The sequence below is a fragment of the Lepidochelys kempii genome, chromosome 14 (assembly GCF_965140285.1).
Source record: "Lepidochelys kempii isolate rLepKem1 chromosome 14, rLepKem1.hap1, whole genome shotgun sequence".
Classification (NCBI taxonomy): Eukaryota; Metazoa; Chordata; order Testudines; family Cheloniidae; genus Lepidochelys; species Lepidochelys kempii.
In genome coordinates this window covers 23,374,538-23,391,999 of record NC_136393.1, presented here as the reverse complement: position 1 = coordinate 23,391,999, position 17,462 = coordinate 23,374,538, and the positions used below count along the sequence as shown (strand labels likewise).

General features: G+C 47.5%; 1 protein-coding gene across 4 annotated transcripts in view; it reads right to left on the bottom strand.

Moving 5' to 3' along the window:
• Positions 1 to 17,462, bottom strand: part of LOC140897797 (bMERB domain-containing protein 1) — a 75,127-nt gene that overhangs the window by 33,352 nt on the left and 24,313 nt on the right. For 3 of the 4 annotated variants that reach the window (XM_073310868.2, XM_073310867.2, XM_073310866.2), the window contains exon 2: positions 4,816 to 4,933. In XM_073310868.2, coding sequence (XP_073166969.1) covers positions 4,816 to 4,919 — 104 coding nt within the window. In that variant the 5' untranslated portion in view covers positions 4,920 to 4,933. Of the gene's footprint in view, positions 1 to 4,815; positions 4,934 to 9,337; positions 9,902 to 10,491; positions 10,901 to 17,462 lie in introns of those variants that run through there. The other variant, XM_078848424.1, reaches the window with a different exon arrangement.

The following is a 17,462-nucleotide window of genomic DNA, read 5'->3' as shown; positions in this document are numbered from 1 at the left end:
CCAGCTCTAGAGTAGCTGGGGAAGCCTTTATCTTAGGGAACTGTTTCTGACCTCTGTGAGGCCCCTGTACACTGCTCAGCTCAAGATGGAGCATTGCATGCTGGGACCTGCAGTTTGTATAGGCCACACCTCTCTATTAAAGATGTGGGCAGCTCCAGAACTATGTGCATTGCAGTTCAACTGTCTCAGTCATGGAGTGACTCAGGATTTTGTTCTAACACAGACTGTTGAGTCCAGCAGTGAAATCAGTCCCAGGGAAAATCCCCTTCCTTGGCTTCTCGCTGCAAAGGCTGCAGCAGTCACTGTGCTGAATCAGGGAGGAAAAGGCGATGGCGCAGGTGGGGATCAGGCACTGATGCTAATCAAGACTTTCTTGTGCAGTGTTTCCCCTTTGTCTTGATTTGATCAGAGAGGATTCCCCAAGGAGGCCCTGGGAAGGGGAAGCATAGGAGAGTTTTAGGAAGAGGCTTTACAGTGATGCTACAGTTCAGTGCAGAAACAGGTATGTCCAAGACATGCGGCTATATGACAGCAACATGTAGACAGACACGGATATCTGGGAGGGCCTCTGTCTTGGCCGACCACTAATGTGCTGCGCTAGATTCAGGTTCCCATCCCAAGCCCCAGTTCATGCTCCCCAAACGACAGCAGCCAGGGTCACTGTGGACATGCCAACAGGGTGGGAGCATTTTGTCCCTCATCACCGGCCAGTTCAGAATATCTTTCTGCATCCCTTGGGGCCTCATGGAAAGCTCCCTCCACTAGGGAAGGACTTGAAGAAAGGGGAAATTATACTCTGAAGCACTGAGGAGACGAGTGGAGGGGGGAGAAGGGGGAAATACCAAATATACTTACCTACCTTTTTACATGTCCTCATGACCCTTTGCTGCTGTAAAGGTCCATGCACCCCAGTAAGGGGTTAAGGCCTGTCTACATGAGAAAGTTATACCGAAATAACATGAATTGGCCTTTAAACTGACAGTGTTAAACCAAAAGCTGCATGCACACTCTTATTTTGGTGTAAGAATGGCTTATATTGGTTTAATTAAACTTGTTCCAAATCAACTTAAGCTAAATAGAATCCCCTCTTACAGCAAAATAGATAGAGTTTGTGGAAATTTTTTCAGTCTGAAAATGCAGTTTGTTAAAATCAAAACATTTTGCAAGAACATGTCAAATTTCACTGAAATTTTCAAAGGAAACACTTTTCACTTTCTTGTTTTGTTTCAGTGATGTCAACCATGTCATTCTGATAAAGTGAAAACAGTTTGTTTCAGCATTTATTACAGTAAAACATTTGGTTTAATATTAAATTTCATAGTCCACGTAATCTATTAGATTTAATGTTTCAATACAACATAAAAGTCTAAATTCAGTGTTCTGATATTACTGAAACAAAACATTTCAATGATACCAAATGGAAATTTGGGGTTTTTTTTTCATTCCATGGGAAATTTCAAGATTTTGGCTTTTTGTTCCAATTTGGAATTATATTTTTTAAATTTCAGAATTTCCCATGCAATGGAAATTCTGCCTTCTGACAAGCTCGAGAAATAAGCATGTCTCCTCAGCCTTTTGCACAGCTTTAACTATATTGGTTTAAATTCTCAACTCACTCTATAGCAATGCAACTTTCTTGTGTAGTTAAGATCCTGTCATGTGAGTCATGGTTCTGAAGTGAAGGGAAGGCTCATCCCTGCTGTTAGCCAAGTCATATCTCAGCTTCCCGCTGTTGTATCGCTGATACTGGCAGTTTAAATTCCCCCTTTAGTGCTCAGACAGCAAGCGATTGCATGAGTCATAGTTACAAATAAAGTTGCGGGGAATCTCAGCAAATCTTCCAGTGACCTTGGGCTGGGTAATGGCTTCATTGTCATTTCAGGTTCTGAAACAAATACTTCTCGTTGCTCTAGTCACAGCCTGCTGGGTTCAGTTGGATCCTTGAGTATCAAGGCCTTGGGGCCCTCAGCAGAAGCAGCCTTAGCATTTTGAGAGGTGGCCAGAAAAATTGTGTTGTTTACCATCCTTCACCTCCACCAGTCAAAACCGATTCCTGGCCACCTTGATCACACTGCTCTGCACAGGCCTGGTGTCAGGATTCTGGGCCTGGTCACCCCAAATTTAGCTGATTCCATTTACATATGAACTGTGTGTGTGAATCCTTCATTCCCCCCACCAGCCTCCTGCTGCAGAAATAGAGCCCAGCTGCTTATTCCTTTCAGTCCTAGTGACTGGTCTACATTGCTTTGTGTCAGTGACACACTGAAGAATCTTCACAAGAGGAAGGGCTACAAACTTATGTAAGCAGAGTCTGAATGAGCTCTCCCCTGACATCTAGTGGTGAGTTGTGGAAAAGGACTTCAGGAGCTGATCTCGTTTGCATGGACACACCCACCCTGCCTAGATGATCAGCATGATGGGATTGCTTGCCCAAATGATCAGTTGTGGCTGGTGTTGGATCCCCAGTCTCCTTGTTATTGAGGCAGGAGTAATAAAGTGTTGTTATCCTTGTGTTGTGAACCAAGGGCAGCAGAACTCTACCGGCAGACCCCGATGGAGGGACTCACCCTCAACGTAAGTGCTGTCGTTAGGCAGGGGACATGGGTTCCAAAGCCCAATGAGTTGAGAGGGGGTGGGATAGTTGTACTTTGTGGTGTGGGCTTTGTTTAAGGGTTGTAAGCACCATTTGTCTCTTTCTACAGTAAAATAAAAAAGCTAATTTAGGCTGAGTTGAGAGTCTTGTTACATGCTTTAGAGCTGAAATCACTGATATCTAGGTCTAAGTATTAGGCCTACTTTGGGACTGTGTCTCTATTGCAAGAAACTGCCCAGTATGCACCAGCAGTGAAGCTCCCCCACTAACAGCTGAAATCATTGAGAGCTGTTTTAAGTGCGGGGGCCCTGAGACATCTTGGTGAGTGGCCAGCTGGTGGAGAGGCACGGCCAGCAAGGCGGTTGGTGGAAAGAAGTGGCCAGCAGAGCGGCTGGCGGAGAGGGCTAGAGCAAAGCCCCACAGAGAGGTATGGCAATCGGCCATTGGGGCGACGAGCAAGTGCCCGAGCAGCAGAGCATGTATTGTGCCTCCTTACCCCCTGTTCTATCCAGGGTGGGAGGTGAACTCTGCAGATGAACCTCTGAACTCTGGGGCTGCATTGGCCAAGGACAGCAACTGTGAGTGGGGTGCAGAGAAGGGACGGGCATGTTAAAGGAACTTTTGGGTTGCTGGACTTAAGACCCTAAGGGGAAAAGGACACTGCCCAACTTACTTGGGGGTGAGTCTTGTGTTCATGGTTTATGTTTATGAATCCTAGTTGTGTTGTTTCCCCAAATTAATGCTAAAAGAAAAGGAGGACTTGTGGCACCTTAGAGAAATTTGAAAATTTATTTGAGCATAAGCTTTCGTGAGCTACAGCTCACTTCATCGGATGCATTCAGTGGAAAATACAGTGGGGAGATTTATATACACAGAGAAAATGAAACAATGGGTGTTACCATACACACTGTAACAAGAGTGATCAGGTAAGGTGAGCTATTACCAGCAGGAGAGCGGGGGGAAAAAACCTTTTGTAGTGATAATCAAGGTGCGCCATTTCCAGCAGTTGACAAGAACGTCTGAGGAACAGCAGGGGGCGGGGATAAACATGGGGAAATAGTTTTACTTTGTGTAATGACCCATCCACTCCCAGTCTTTATTCAAGCCTAAGTTAATTTTATCCAGTTTGCAAATTAATTCCAATTCAGCAGTCTCTCGTTGGAGCAAATTAATGCTGTTCTACTTCCCTCCTTTTATAAAAAGGTTTTGCTTCACACAGACTCTGTGCTTATGAGAGGGGAAGTATTGCGTCTTAGAGGCACCCAGGGGGTGTAATTGTCCCAGGTCACTAGGTGGGGGCTCGAGTCGGTTTTGTGTTGTATTATTGAAAAGGAACCCCTAGATACTGAACCCGGCCCTTGTTGCTGCTGGCTCCAGCTGGCAGAAGGATTACACTTAAAAATGAAAGATGAAACTCCCCTGTACACTCCTTGCTCCGAATGAATGGCTCTAGCCACCAATACTGTGATGTATGAGAGGTGGCAGAAACAAAAGCATCCAAAACACAAAACGGCTAGTCTCATGGGGATCCTAGAGTTTGTGTCCGGAAGCCAAAATTCACCCCTGTTGCCAATTTGGATGGCCTATTGTGGATGCACACCCTCAATTAAAGGGCTGATATGACTATGGCCTTCTCCTCTGGCTGCTTTCCCCCAACCCACCACCATCACCTCACCAGGGATGTGGTGTTTTCTCCACCAATTGATGTCTTTAAAACAAGATTGGGTTTCTCTTTCTAAAAGACGTGCTCTACCTCAACCTGAAGTGGTGGCCCTGAAGCCTGGATTACCAGGTAAAATTCTACAGCCTGTGTTATGCAGGAGGAAACCTCAGTCACATCTGGGTTGAGCTCCAGACAACTTACTTTCACTCCTGCCCCAGTCTGCATCAGGCACTGGCTATGGCACTGAACCAGTCACACAAGACACTGGTGGGAGAATTTCTCCGTGACATTTTTCACCAACTCCACTGGCTGTTTTTCACAATGCAGGAATCTTGTTAATTTTGACAAAATGGCTGGTTTTGCTCACAAGTGCTGAATGTCAAGCCAGATTCACTCCCAGGTGGGCTCCCTTTCAAATGGGGAAACCCCCCTGAGCTGAGACCCATTCTGCAGTTCCCTAAGGATGCTTTTCACTCTAATGGCTGATGTACCACCCATGGGCCAGAAGAACTCACAGGAAAATCCAAAGGAGGAGACAGGAAGCTGGCAACCTACTCACATGTATCTCAGCTCTGATTCCCTTCTCACCAGGACCTCTCTTATCCTCTCGATTTTAAAGAGTTCCCCTTCTATGTCATCCACGGTTGTAGTCGAATCGGCCATGGAAACAATTTCTTCTGCAAATGAAACGTGAAAGGAATTGGGTTAGAAAGCAGGAGACAAGAGATAAAAGTGGCTTGTTGATCTAGGGGTTTGATTCTTGCTTTGGACACAAGCAGGTTTCTTGTTCAAATCCCAGAGAAGCCCATGCAAAGGCCAGGAATGGTCCTGTACCTTTGTTTAGCTTAACAAAGAGAAAGTTAAGGTGCGACTTGATCACAGTCTGTAAGTACCTGCACGGGGAAGAAATATTTGAAAATGGGCTCTTCAATCTCACAGACGAAGGTATAACCAGATCCAGTGGCGGGAAGTTGAAGTGAGTCAAATTCAGACTGGAAATGAGGTGCATTTTTTTTACAGTGCGGGTAATTAACCTTTGGAACAACTTACTGAGGGTCGTGGTAGAGTCTCCATCATCTGCAAGTTTTAAATCCAGATTGGCTGTGTTTCTAAAAGATCTGCTCTAGTTCAAACAGGAATTAATTCGGGGAAGTTCTCTGGCCTGTGCTACACAGGAAGTCAGACTAGATGATCACAATGGTCCCTTCTGGCCATATTGTCTATGAACCTATAGATGTATGAAAACAACTCATGGAGAGACTGGGTCAGACACTGATCCCAGGACACCCAGGCTCAATCCTGCAAAGTGCAGGATTCCCCAAGCCAGCACAGCACACGTACGCACATGCTTACTTCAAGCTCATTGGGCCCAATTCTCATTGACACTAAGGCCCCTTTGCAACATTCTGAAAGCATAAAGGGGCCTTGCAGTGATGTCAATAGAATATATTGCCATGGAAAGCCCCCTTTGCCCTAGCACGGTGTTGCAAAGGAGACCAACCCTGGCTTCGCACCAGCATTTAAATGGGGAGGTGACAACAGTCAACTTGACCCCAGTGCAGTGGAAGGCACACATGTGAACAGCCTGGCCGGTCCTGGCCTCATGCAAAGCAGAGTGGGATAGCTGTTGGAGGGCTGCCAAGCGAGCATGAACAAGCAGTGTGTGCACACAAACATGAGTCCACACTAACTCAGCACACAATGAATTTTCTACACTTTTAAAGTGGACTAAAGAAGGTGTATCATAGTGCACAATAAACCCCCTGTGTAGACAAGCCCATTGCTTTCAGTGGAGCTCTTCATGGCTTCAGGTTCATTGCTGGATTGGGGCAAGAGAGTTCTGCAGCTTGCAAGCCGGAGCCCTAAATCTGGTGCTACTTCAGTGGTGCCACTCTAGATCGTGATCAGATTCAGGATCAACGTATCCATGGAAAGCTGCTGTGGGGCTGGATTTCTCCTTTATTTCTATTTCCTGGACTTTGCCTGATGTGCCCCTCATTGGAACGGATCTGCTCAGGACCCACATTACCATCAAGGCTGACTCAGGTAGCTATTCTCTCCTCCTAACTAGTATGCAATATGCATGAAGGGCCCACTGTGACGGCATGCTTCTGAAGCAGGCAAGCCAGAGAGGCCGAGCATTAAGGAAGCTCTGTCATTTTCCCTTCTTTCATTAGATTCGCTAATTATTCTTTCAAAACCAATGAGTCACCAGACTTTATTCTGACGGCAAATACTAAAAACACCAGAGACCTCATCCTCCATAAAGCAGCAAGACAATTAATGAGATAAAAACTGCTAGAGGGGGAAAATGAATCTGCATCTCTGAGTCTTCTGATAACCCTAAAGTGCTTGTGTTTTGCCTGCTGGAGATGAGGCAGGCACATAGACCATGTTTTTTGCCATGGGACACACCCGGCCTTCAGTTATCCTGCTCAGGGTACGTCTACACTACGGAATTAGGTCGAATTTATAGAAGTCGGTTTTTTAGAAATCGGTTTTATATATTCGAGTGTGTGCGTCCCCACAGAAAATGCTCTAAGTGCATGAAGTGCATTAACTCGGCGGAGTGCTTCCACAGTACCAAGGCGAGCGTTGACTTCCGGAGCGTTGCACTGTGGGTGGCTATCCCACAGTTTCCGCAGTCTCCGCTGCCCATTGGAATTCTGGGTTGAGCTCCCAATGCCTGATGGGGCTAAAACATTGTCGCGGGTGGTTCTGGGTACATATCATCAGGCCCCCGTTCCCTCCCTCCCTCCGTGAAAGCAGCAGCAGACAATCGTTTCGCGCCTTTTTTCCTGAGTTACCTGTGCAGACGCCATACCACGGCAAGCATGGAGCCCGCTCAGGTAACCGTCACCCTATGTCTCCTGGGTGCTGGCAGACGCGGTACGGCATTGCTACACAGTAGCAGCAACCCCTTGCCTTGTGACAGCAGACGGTGCAGTACGACTGGTAGCCGTCATCGTCATGTCCGAGGTGCTCCTGGCCACATCGGCTGGGAGCGCCTGGGCAGACATGGGCGCAGGGACTAAATTTGGAGTGACTTGACCAGGTCATTCTCTTTAGTCCTGCAGTCAGTCCTATTGAACCGTCTTATGGTGAGCAGGCAGGTGATACGGATTGCTAGCAGTCCTATTGCACCATCTTCTGCCAAGCAGCCACGAGATGGGGATGGCATGCAGTCCTTCTGCACCATCTGCTGCCAGCCAAAGATGTAAAAGATAGATGGAGTGGATCAAAACAAGAAATAGACCAGATTTTGTTTTGTACTCATTTGTTTCCCCCCTCCCCCCCCCGTCTAGGGGACTCATTCCTCTAGGTCACACTGCAGTCACTCACAGAAAAGATGCAGCAAGGTAAATCTAGCCATGTATCAACCAGAGGCCAAACCAACCTGCTTGTTCCAAAAGAACAATTACTTAAGTGCACCATTTCTTATTGGAACCCTCTGTGAAGTCCTGCCTGTAATACTCCTTGATGTAAAGCCACCCCCTTTGTTGATTTTAATTCCCTGTAAGCCAACCCTGTAAGCCATGTTGTCAATCGCCCCTCCCTCCATCAGAGCAACGGCAGACAATCGTTCCGCGCCTTTTTTCTGTGCAGATGCTATACCAAGGCAAGAATGGAGGCCGCTCAGCTCACTTTGGCAATTAGGAGCACATTAAACATCACACGCATTATCCAGCAGTATATGCAGCACCAGAACCTGGCAGAGCGATACCGGGCGAGGAGGCGATGTCAGCGCGGTCATGTGAGTGATCAGGACATGGACACAGATTTCTCTGAAAGCATGGGCCCTGCCAATGCATGCATCATGGTGCTAATGGGGCAGGTTCATGTGGTGGAACGCTGATTCTGGGCTCGGGAAACAAGCACAGACTGGTGGGACCGCATAGTGTTGCAGGTCTGGGACAATTCCCAGTGGCTGCGAAACTTTCATGGAACTTTGTGACTTGCTTTCCCCTGCCCTGAAGTGCATGAATACCAAGATGAGAGCAGCCCTCACAGTTGAGAAGCGAGTGGCAATAGCCCTGTGTAAGTTTGGAACGCCAGACAGCTACCGGTCAGTTGGGAATCAATTTGGAGTGGGCAAATCTACTGTGGGGGCTGTGGTGATGCAAGTAGCCCACGCAATCAAAGATCTGCTGATATCAAGGGTAGTGACCCTGGGAAATGTGCAGGTCATAGTGGATGGCTTTGCTGCAATGGGATTCCCTAACTGTGGTGGGGCCATAGACGGAACCCATATCCCTATCTTGGCACCAGAGCACCAAGCCGGCGTGTACATAAACCACAAGTTTCAATAGTGCTGCAAGCTCTGGTGGATCACAAGGGACGTTTCACCAACATCAAACATGGGATGGCCGGGAAAGGTACATGACGCTCGCATCTTCAGGAACTCTGGTCTGTTTCAAAAGCTGCAGGAAGGGACTTTATTCCCAGACCAGAAAATAACTGTTGGGGATGTTGAAATGCCTATAGTTATCCTTGGGGACCCAGCCTACCCCTTAATGCCATGGCTCATGAAGCCGTACACAGGCAGCCTGGACAGTAGTCAGGAGCTGTTTAACTACAGGCTGAGCAAGTGCAGAATGGTGGTAGAATGTGCATTTGGATGTTTAAAGGCGTGCTGGCGCAGTTTACTGACTCGCTTAGACCTCAGCGAAACCAATATTCCCACTGTTATTACTGCTTGCTGTGCGCTCCACAATATCTGTGAGAGTAAGGGGGAGACATTTATGGCGGGGTGGAAGGTTGAGGCAAATCGCCTGGCTGCTGGTTACACACAGCCAGACACCAGGGCGGTTAGAAGAGCACAGGAGGGCGCGGTACGCATCAGAGAAGCTTTGAAAACCAGTTTCATGACTGGCCAGGCTACGGTGTGAAAGTTCTATTTGTTTCTCCTTGATGGAAACCCCCCGGCCCTTGGTTCACTCTACTTCCCTGTAAGCTAACCACCCGCCCCTCCTCCCTTCAATCACCGCTGTCAGAGCAATAAAGTCATTGTTGCTTCACATTCATTCATTCTTTATTCATTCATCACACAAATAGGGGGATGACTACCAAGGTAGCCCAGGAGGGGTGGCGGAGGAGGGAAGGAAAATGCCACACAGCACTTTAAAAGTTTACAACTTTAAAATTTATTGAATGCCAGCCTTCTGTTTTTTGGGCAATCCTCTGTAGTGGAGTGGCTGGTTGGCCGGAGGCCCCCACACCGCGTTCTTGGGAGTCTGGGTGTGGAGGCTATGGAACTTGTTGGTTACACAGGGGCTGTAGTGGCAGTCTGTGCTCCAGCTGCCTTTGCTGCAGCTCAACCATACACTGGAGCATATTGGTCTGATCCTCCAGCAGCCTCAGCATTGAATCCTGCCTCCTGTCATCACGCTGCCGCCACATTTGAGCTTCAGCCCTGTCTTCAGCCCACCACTTACTCTCTTCAGCCCGCCACCTCTCCTCCCGGTCATTTTGTGCTTTCCTGCACTCTGACATTATTTGCCTCCATGCATTCGTCTGTGCTCTGTCAGTATGGGAGGACAGCATGAGCTCAGAGAACATTTCATCACGAGTGCGTTTTTTTTTCTTTCTAATCTTCACTAGCCTCTGGGAAGGAGAAGATCCTGTGATCATTGAAACACATGCAGCTGGTGGAGGAAAAAAAAAGGGACAGCGGTATTTAAAAAGACACATTTTATAAAACAATGGCTACACTCTTTCAGGGTAAACCTTGCTGTTAACATTACATACATAGCATATGTGCTTTTTGTTACAAGGTCGCATTTTGCCTCCCCCCACGATGTGGCTACCCCCTCAACCCTCCCCGCTCCCCGTGGCTAACAGCAGGGAACATTTCTGTTCAGCCACAGGCAAACAGCCCAGCAGGAATGGGCACCTGTGAGTGTCCCCTGAAGAAAAGCACTCTATTTCAACCAGGTGACCATGAGTGATATCTCACTCTCCTGAGGATAATACAGAGAGATAAAGAACGGATGTTGTCTGAACGCAAGCAAACATACACTGCAATGCTTTGTTGTACAATGATTCCCAAGTATGTGCTACTGGCCTGGAGTAGTAAAGTGTCCTACCATGGAGGATGCAGTAAGGCTGCCTTCCCCAGAAACCTTTTGCAAAGGCTTTGGGAGTACATCCAGGAGAGCCGCGAATGCCAGGGCAAATTAATCCTTTCACATGCTTGCTTTTAAACCAGGTATAGTATTTTAAAAGGTACACTCACCGGAGGTCCCTTCTCCGCCTGCCGGGTCCAGGAGGCAGCCTTGGGTGGGTTTGGGGGGTACTGGCTCCAGGTCCAGGGTGAGAAACAGTTCCTGGCTGTCGGGAAAACCGGTTTCTCCACTTGCTTGCTGTGAGCTGTCTACAACCTCATCATCATCATCATCTTCTTCATCCTCAAAACCTGCTTCCATGTTGCCTCCATCTCCATTGAAGAAGTCAAACAACACGGCTGGGGTAGTGGTGGCTGAACCCCCTAAAATGGCATGCAGCTCATCATAGAAGCGGCGTGTTTGGGGCTCGGACCCGGAGTGGCCGTTCGCCTCTCTGGTTTTCTGGTAGGCTTGCCTCCGCTCCTTAAGTTTCACGCGACACTGCTTCGGGTCCCTGTTATGGGCTCTGTCCTTCATGCCCTGGGAGATTTTGACAAAGGTTTTGGCATTTCGAAAACTGGAACGGAGTTCTGATAGCACGGATTCCTCTCTTCATAAGTGAGAATGAGGGACGTTTCCCTCTGGTGTCTGAGGCAGACAGGCTAAAGCACCTGTCTGTAGAGCCAGGTAAAGGAGGGCTGGCATGGTAAAGGCTTGATTTGTCAGACCTTCAGGACAATGGTTCTAGTCTCACATCCCCATGTATGTGAGCTCTGTGGCGATAGATCTGTTGCCTGCAACACTGGGTACATATACACTCTGTAATAAAAGAACTATGGCACAGCTGTGGCTGGCCTAGATCAGCTGACTAGGGCTTGGGCTGCAGGGCTAAAAATTGCAGTGTAGATGTTGAAGTCCAGACTCTGAAACCCTGTGAAGGGGGTGGTCTCAGAGCCCAAACATCTACACTGCCGTTTTTAGCCTGAGTCAGCTGAGCTGGGCTCTGAGACGCAGTGCTGTGGGGTGTTATTGCAGTGCAGATAGACCCACTGAGATCAGCCAGTCCCCTGGTTCTTCAAATCTTTCTCACGGCCCTAATATATCAGCTGCCTCATTATAATTCACCTTCATTATCAGAAAATCTAAATGAGACTGGTGAGTGGCTAGGAAACAGATGTCTCCCAGGACAAAAGGGCACCAACATGATGCTAGCTCTCCCTCGGGGATCATTGAAATGAATCCTTATTTGAATTGCAGGAGCGACTAGCAGTCCCATTCAGAGCACCATTGTGCTAGGTGTTGTACAAACAGGACAGAAAGGCCATCTCTGCCCTGAAGAGCCTATAATCTGATACTTCATAGGGTTCATCCAAGGATCTCAAAGCACTTTATAAACATTCATTGAGCCTCACGATGCTCCTCTGGGATATGTGCATTTTATTATTCACATTTCCCGGAGGGTGAAGTGCCTTCCTCAGCCATTCGGCTGCGGATTTTCTCAGCCCTCCTTGTGTATTCACAATTATTCAGTGAATAACCTACAAAGATAATTCTTGGGGTGTGGACCAGCAGCTGACAGGGCTGGATATCATAGAATTGTAGGGTTGGAAGGGACTTCAGGAGGTCATCTAGTCCAACCCTCTGCTCAAAGCAGGGGCAATCCCCAATTTTTGCCCCAATCCCTAAATGGCCCCTCGAGGATTGAACTCACAACCCTGGGTTTAGCAGGCCAATGCTTAAACCACTGAGTTATCCCCCCGCAATGGGTGAGAAGTGGGATTTGAACCCATGCCTCCATACGAAGACCAGAACACCCAGTCCTCAAGAGAGGAAGGCACTTTAAGCTTTGCGCCTTAGACCACTCAGCCATCCTGACACTGATATCTGCAATGTGATCAGCCTGGGTTGGTCTGAATGGACACGTGGCTCACATGCTGTTGTCCCTGTTCCCTGGGACCATTCCAAAGCCTAGTCATGTTAATGGGAATCTTTCTACTGGCTTGAGTGGTCTTTGGATAAGGTCTTAATTGAGAACGACTTTCATTCTTCAGCTCTGCGATGTGTGCGCGGAGGGCAATAGCACGGCTGCATTGCGAGTGAGTGTGCTAAACATGGGCCTCGCCAGAGTCAAAATCTGCTCAACCCCATGGAAGGCTTTCCATGGACTCCAATGGGCTCCAGGTCATGCCCTTATTCTGGAGTGTCATGATGAGGGTGGGCTAAAACCTGGAGATTGGCATTGTGTTGGCTGCGAGTGATTTCCTGGCCTTTTACCGCCTGGGTGGCTGTGGGGAAGTACACTTGAGCAGCCTCAAGTGTAAATTAACAAAGAGTTTGGTGTGGGTACCTCCAGCACATGTACAATCTGCTGAGGTTTCACCTTTAATCTCACTCCTGATTCATAAATACAAAGTGCCGCAGGAGAGCCCCATTCAGTGTGGAATGGAGCTGGTTTGTTAGACAGATCATGGGCTAAAGTCCCCCTGTACCAACAGGAATCCTCGTTTCCAGTTCCCCTGTTCCTCCTTAGTCACCCTCAGGCTCTGGTCTGTCACACAGCTGTCTGCTAACATCACCTCCCTAGGAGCTGATTGCTCAGTCCTGGGACTGGGGCACAACCAGGGTTATTTCTCTGGTTCCTCTAGTGCGTCCTGGCTTTGCTAATAGTGTAAAATGAGCTACAGCCTTAACAGCTTTTCCCTGCACTGTGTTTCAAGGGTACTGGCCCTAGGCATGCCTCTGAAAGGCACATTACCGCAGCAATGGGTGTCAGAAACTGGGGTCTGGGTGGTCACCGCTAGTGGTTAGTGCAGGAGTCAAGCCCAGTGGTTGGCGCAGGAGTCAGGACTAGGAGCCCAGGACCAGAGCCAGGTTACCTGGAGTGAGGCAAGGGGCACTCTCACAAACATGAGCATTCACCAAACCGCTGCTGGGTTTAAGAGCCGGTCTGCTGACTCTTCCCACCAGTCAGGCTGTGTGGCCAATCAGGCAGCCTGCTACAGGCCAGCTGTGCTCATTAGGTTGCTCAGAGGCTGGCTCTGCTACTGGGCATGATTCCTGACAATGGGCAAACCCATCAGCCCTAAGTGTCTGGGGCAAAGAGGAGATTATCTTAATCCTGCTACATTTCACCAGCAACTGGGCACAGGATTCCTCATCACTTCCTGCCCTAACGTGCTGCTCAGCGCTGTTAGTGTATAATGACTGCTACCTTTCCGCTTGGAGACGAGCGTGCCAACGTGCTGTAAAGGAATTGGCTAGTGTGTCTGTGAGCCATTGTCCTCTACCGGATGGAATCAGAAATGCTCCACTGTGTACAACGGGCCCTCTACCACTAATTCCTAAAGGAGATCTTCCTTTAGCTCAGTTGCTAGGGGCCTTCTGCCCATGGTGTTAGGATTACTGACCACCGCAAAGTGATAAGTGACTACCGGTTTGTTACAATGCAGTACACCTGCACACCCAGTCACCCTGGGGTCTTGTTCTTTGCCGGACATGTGCTATCTAAATGTAATTACTCTTATTATGACGCTCCGGCCGAGCCTGCTGCTGATTTGTTCTGCTTTCACCAAATGTGTTTCACTGCACTGCCAGATAACGGGGCGAGTAATGAAAATAATGGTCTGAACGGCTTATCCACTTCAGCGCCTCTCTCATTCACTCATATTATAGATTTTAAATGCAGCCCTGAAACAGCCATGAAATTGTGCAGTTATTTACGTCTCACTTCTGGCACCAGACTTAAAGGACTAGGCTGATGGTTTTATAGCTGCTCTGATAAGTAACGACTTGGACTTAATGCAGGTTTCATTAGCTGAGGACACAGGTGTCATGGCCAGAAAACAGAGCTACTTCTAGAGTGTAAAGTTTCAAGCTCCAATGTCCATGAAAGTCCATGGGAGCTAGGCTTCTAAGTCACCCAGGTGCTTTTGAAAATTTACCTATGGTCTGTTGGTCTGAGCAGAGCACTGGATGGCAGAAACTCCTGGAAAAAGAACCCCCTGCTCTGATGAAAACTCCCTCTGTAACCTTGGGCAAGTCCCACTGATTTCAATGGGAGACAGATGCCTAAATAGCTTTGAGGATCTGTCTCTTAGCCACAATTTTTCCAAACTGCCCTCTGGTTTGGTTGCAGAGTTACAGTTGTCTGACTGTTGTGGTAATGGATGGGTGGCGGAGGGAGGTGGGATGATGCATGTAGCTGTATGGCTTTTTCCTGGTTGTTGTGGTTTAGTTGGGCATTATTTGCCTTTAGCAACCTTTACTGCATTTAAGAATATATATACTGCAGTACTGGTCTGAGAGTACCAGTGATTTTGCATCCAGCAATGTAGCATGGCTGGCAGGTGCATGGTTTTTTTAGTAAGTTTCATTTTGTTCCTATATGGTGCTTCGTCCACCCTCTGATTCTCTGTTATTTACTGACAGGTTTCAGAGTAGCAGCCGTGTTAGTCTGTATTCACAAAAAGAAAAGGAGGACTTGTGGCACCTTAGAGACTAACAGATTTATTTGAGCATGAAAGCTCATGCTCAAATAAATTCCTTAGTCTCTAATGTGCCACAAGTCCTCCTTTTCTTTTTTCAGAGTAACAGCCCTGTTAGTCTGTATTCGCAAAAAGAAAAGGAGTACTTAGTCTCTAAGGTGCCACAAGTACTCCTTTTCCTTTTCTTTTTGTTATTTACTGTACCTGGAAAATACAGAGGTGACATTCACTAGCGATGACATACGGAGGAACAGGGCTGCTTCATGGAGCTCCAGACACAAGAATACCCCATTTCTCACCTCATTTGAAAACACTTGTTCCAGTGAAAATTGTTCCAGTCAACCCCCAACCTGTCACTCCTGGCTCCTGTGAGCATTAGATAAGGACCAAGGGATTGAAAGTTGCCTTTGAGTTGTGCCAGTGCTCTTTGGACAATAAGAGACACAGAGAAAATAATTGTCCAACAAGATTGTCCGTTACATGGAATTGCAAGCGAAGAATTTCCTTTGGCTCAGAATGATGGGAAGGGGGGACCCATCCCAGAGGAGTGGAGAGTAGAGCTGTGGATGAGAGGACACAGACCCCTGTTATTCCACAAAAGTCTCCTTGTGCCATTTAATTCTGATTCAGTCAGGAGAAGCCAGTGAATATGTATGGAGGTTCAAAGATAACTGGCCATGGTCTAGGCCAGGACACTGGACTGGAGGGACCCTGGTCTGATCCTACCTGGAAGTTCCTGTATTCCATTTCTGATGGGGGGAAAAGATGGCCCCATCAGTGGGCCTATGATCACACTGTCCTGCTCAGACAGCCAGGCATCCCAAGGCATTTTGCACATGACAACTGAGCTAGACAACAGGATCAATAATGTATTACTGGAGCAAAATGACCTCTCCACAGGCCCCATTTCAACCATGCAACCCAAAGAAGAGAGCAGAGTGTTGATTTAAACCCAGAGGCAATCTGATCATCACACACTGTCCTGGGGAAGAGAGTAGCACTAATGAGGAGTGTAATAGCTACAGATTTTCACTGCATACAGCTTTGGTGGAAACATTTAGACAGCCATCAGCCAGCTGGGTATGACTCACAACAGCGCTTGGAGCAGATCTGTTTCTAGTGAGCTACATCATAGAATCATAGGACTGGAAGGGACCTCGAGAGGTCATCTAGTCCAGTCCCCTGCACTCATGGCAAGACTAAGTAATATCTAGCCCATCCCTGGCAGATGTTTGTCAAACGTGCTCTTAAAAATCTCCAGTGATGGAGATTCCGCAACCTCCCTAGACAATTTATTCCAATGCTTAACCACCCTGACAGTTAGGAAGTTTTTCCTAATGTCCAACCTAAACCTCCCTTGCTGCAATTTAAGCCCACTGCTTCTTGTCTCCCTCCTGCTTGTAACAACCTTTTATGTACTTGAAAACTGTTATGTCCCCTCTCAGTCTTCTCTTCTCCAGACTAAACAAACCCAGTTTTTCAATCTTCCCTCATAGGTCATGTTTTCTAGACCTTTAACCATTTTTGTTGCTCTTCTCTGGACTTTCTCCAGTTTCTTCACATCTTTCCTGAAATGTGGCACCCAGAACTGGACACAATACTCTAGCTGAGGCCTAATCAGCATGGAGTAGAGTGGAAGAATTACTTCTCATGTCTTGCTTACAACACTCCTGTTAATACATCCCAGAATGACATTTGCTTTTTTTGCAACAGCATTACACTGTTAACTCATATTTAGCTTGTGATCCACTATGACCCTTTCCACAGTACTCCTTCCTAGGCAGTCATTTCCCATTGTGTATGTGTGTATCTGATTGTGAGTATTTTGCATTTGTCCTTATTGCATTTCTTCCTATTTACTTGAGACCGTTTCTCCAAGTTGTCCAGATCATTTTTAATTTTAATCCTGTGCTCCAAAGCACTTGCAACACCTCCCAGCTTGGTATCGTCTGCAAACTTTATAAGTGTACTCTCTATGCCATTATCTAAATCATTGATGAAGATATTGAACAGAACCAGACCCAGAACTGATCCCTGCGGGACCCCTCTCATTATGCCCTTCCAGCTTGACTGTGAACCAATGATAACTACTCTCTGGGAATGGTTTTCCCACCAGTTATGCACTCATCTTATAATAGGTTGTGTTTCCCTAGTTTGTTTATGAGAAGGTCATGTGAGACATTGTCAAAAGCCTTACTAAAGTCATGATACATCACGTCTACTGCTTCCACAAGCCTTGTTACTCTGTCAAAGAAAACTACTAGGTTGGTTTGACATGATTTGTTCTTGACAAATCCATGCTGACTGTTGCTGCTACTGGGGTCATGATGAAAGACGCCTGATTGATTGGCAGTCCCAGGGACTGAGGTTCTCTCCACACTGTGAGCTGCCGGGAGTTGCTGAGTGCTTTCAATTCCTACTGCAATCAGTGGGAGTGGAGACCTGGCAGAATCAGCCCTTAAGCCACATCCACAGGGTGCACGTAGCATGAGTGGCATATATTCCCCTTCCCCTACAGCGTTGTGCCACAGCCTTGCCCTAGAGGAACCCCAGAATTGCCCACAGTATTCAAGATGTGGGCGCATCATGGCTGTACATAGTGTCTTATTATCTATGCC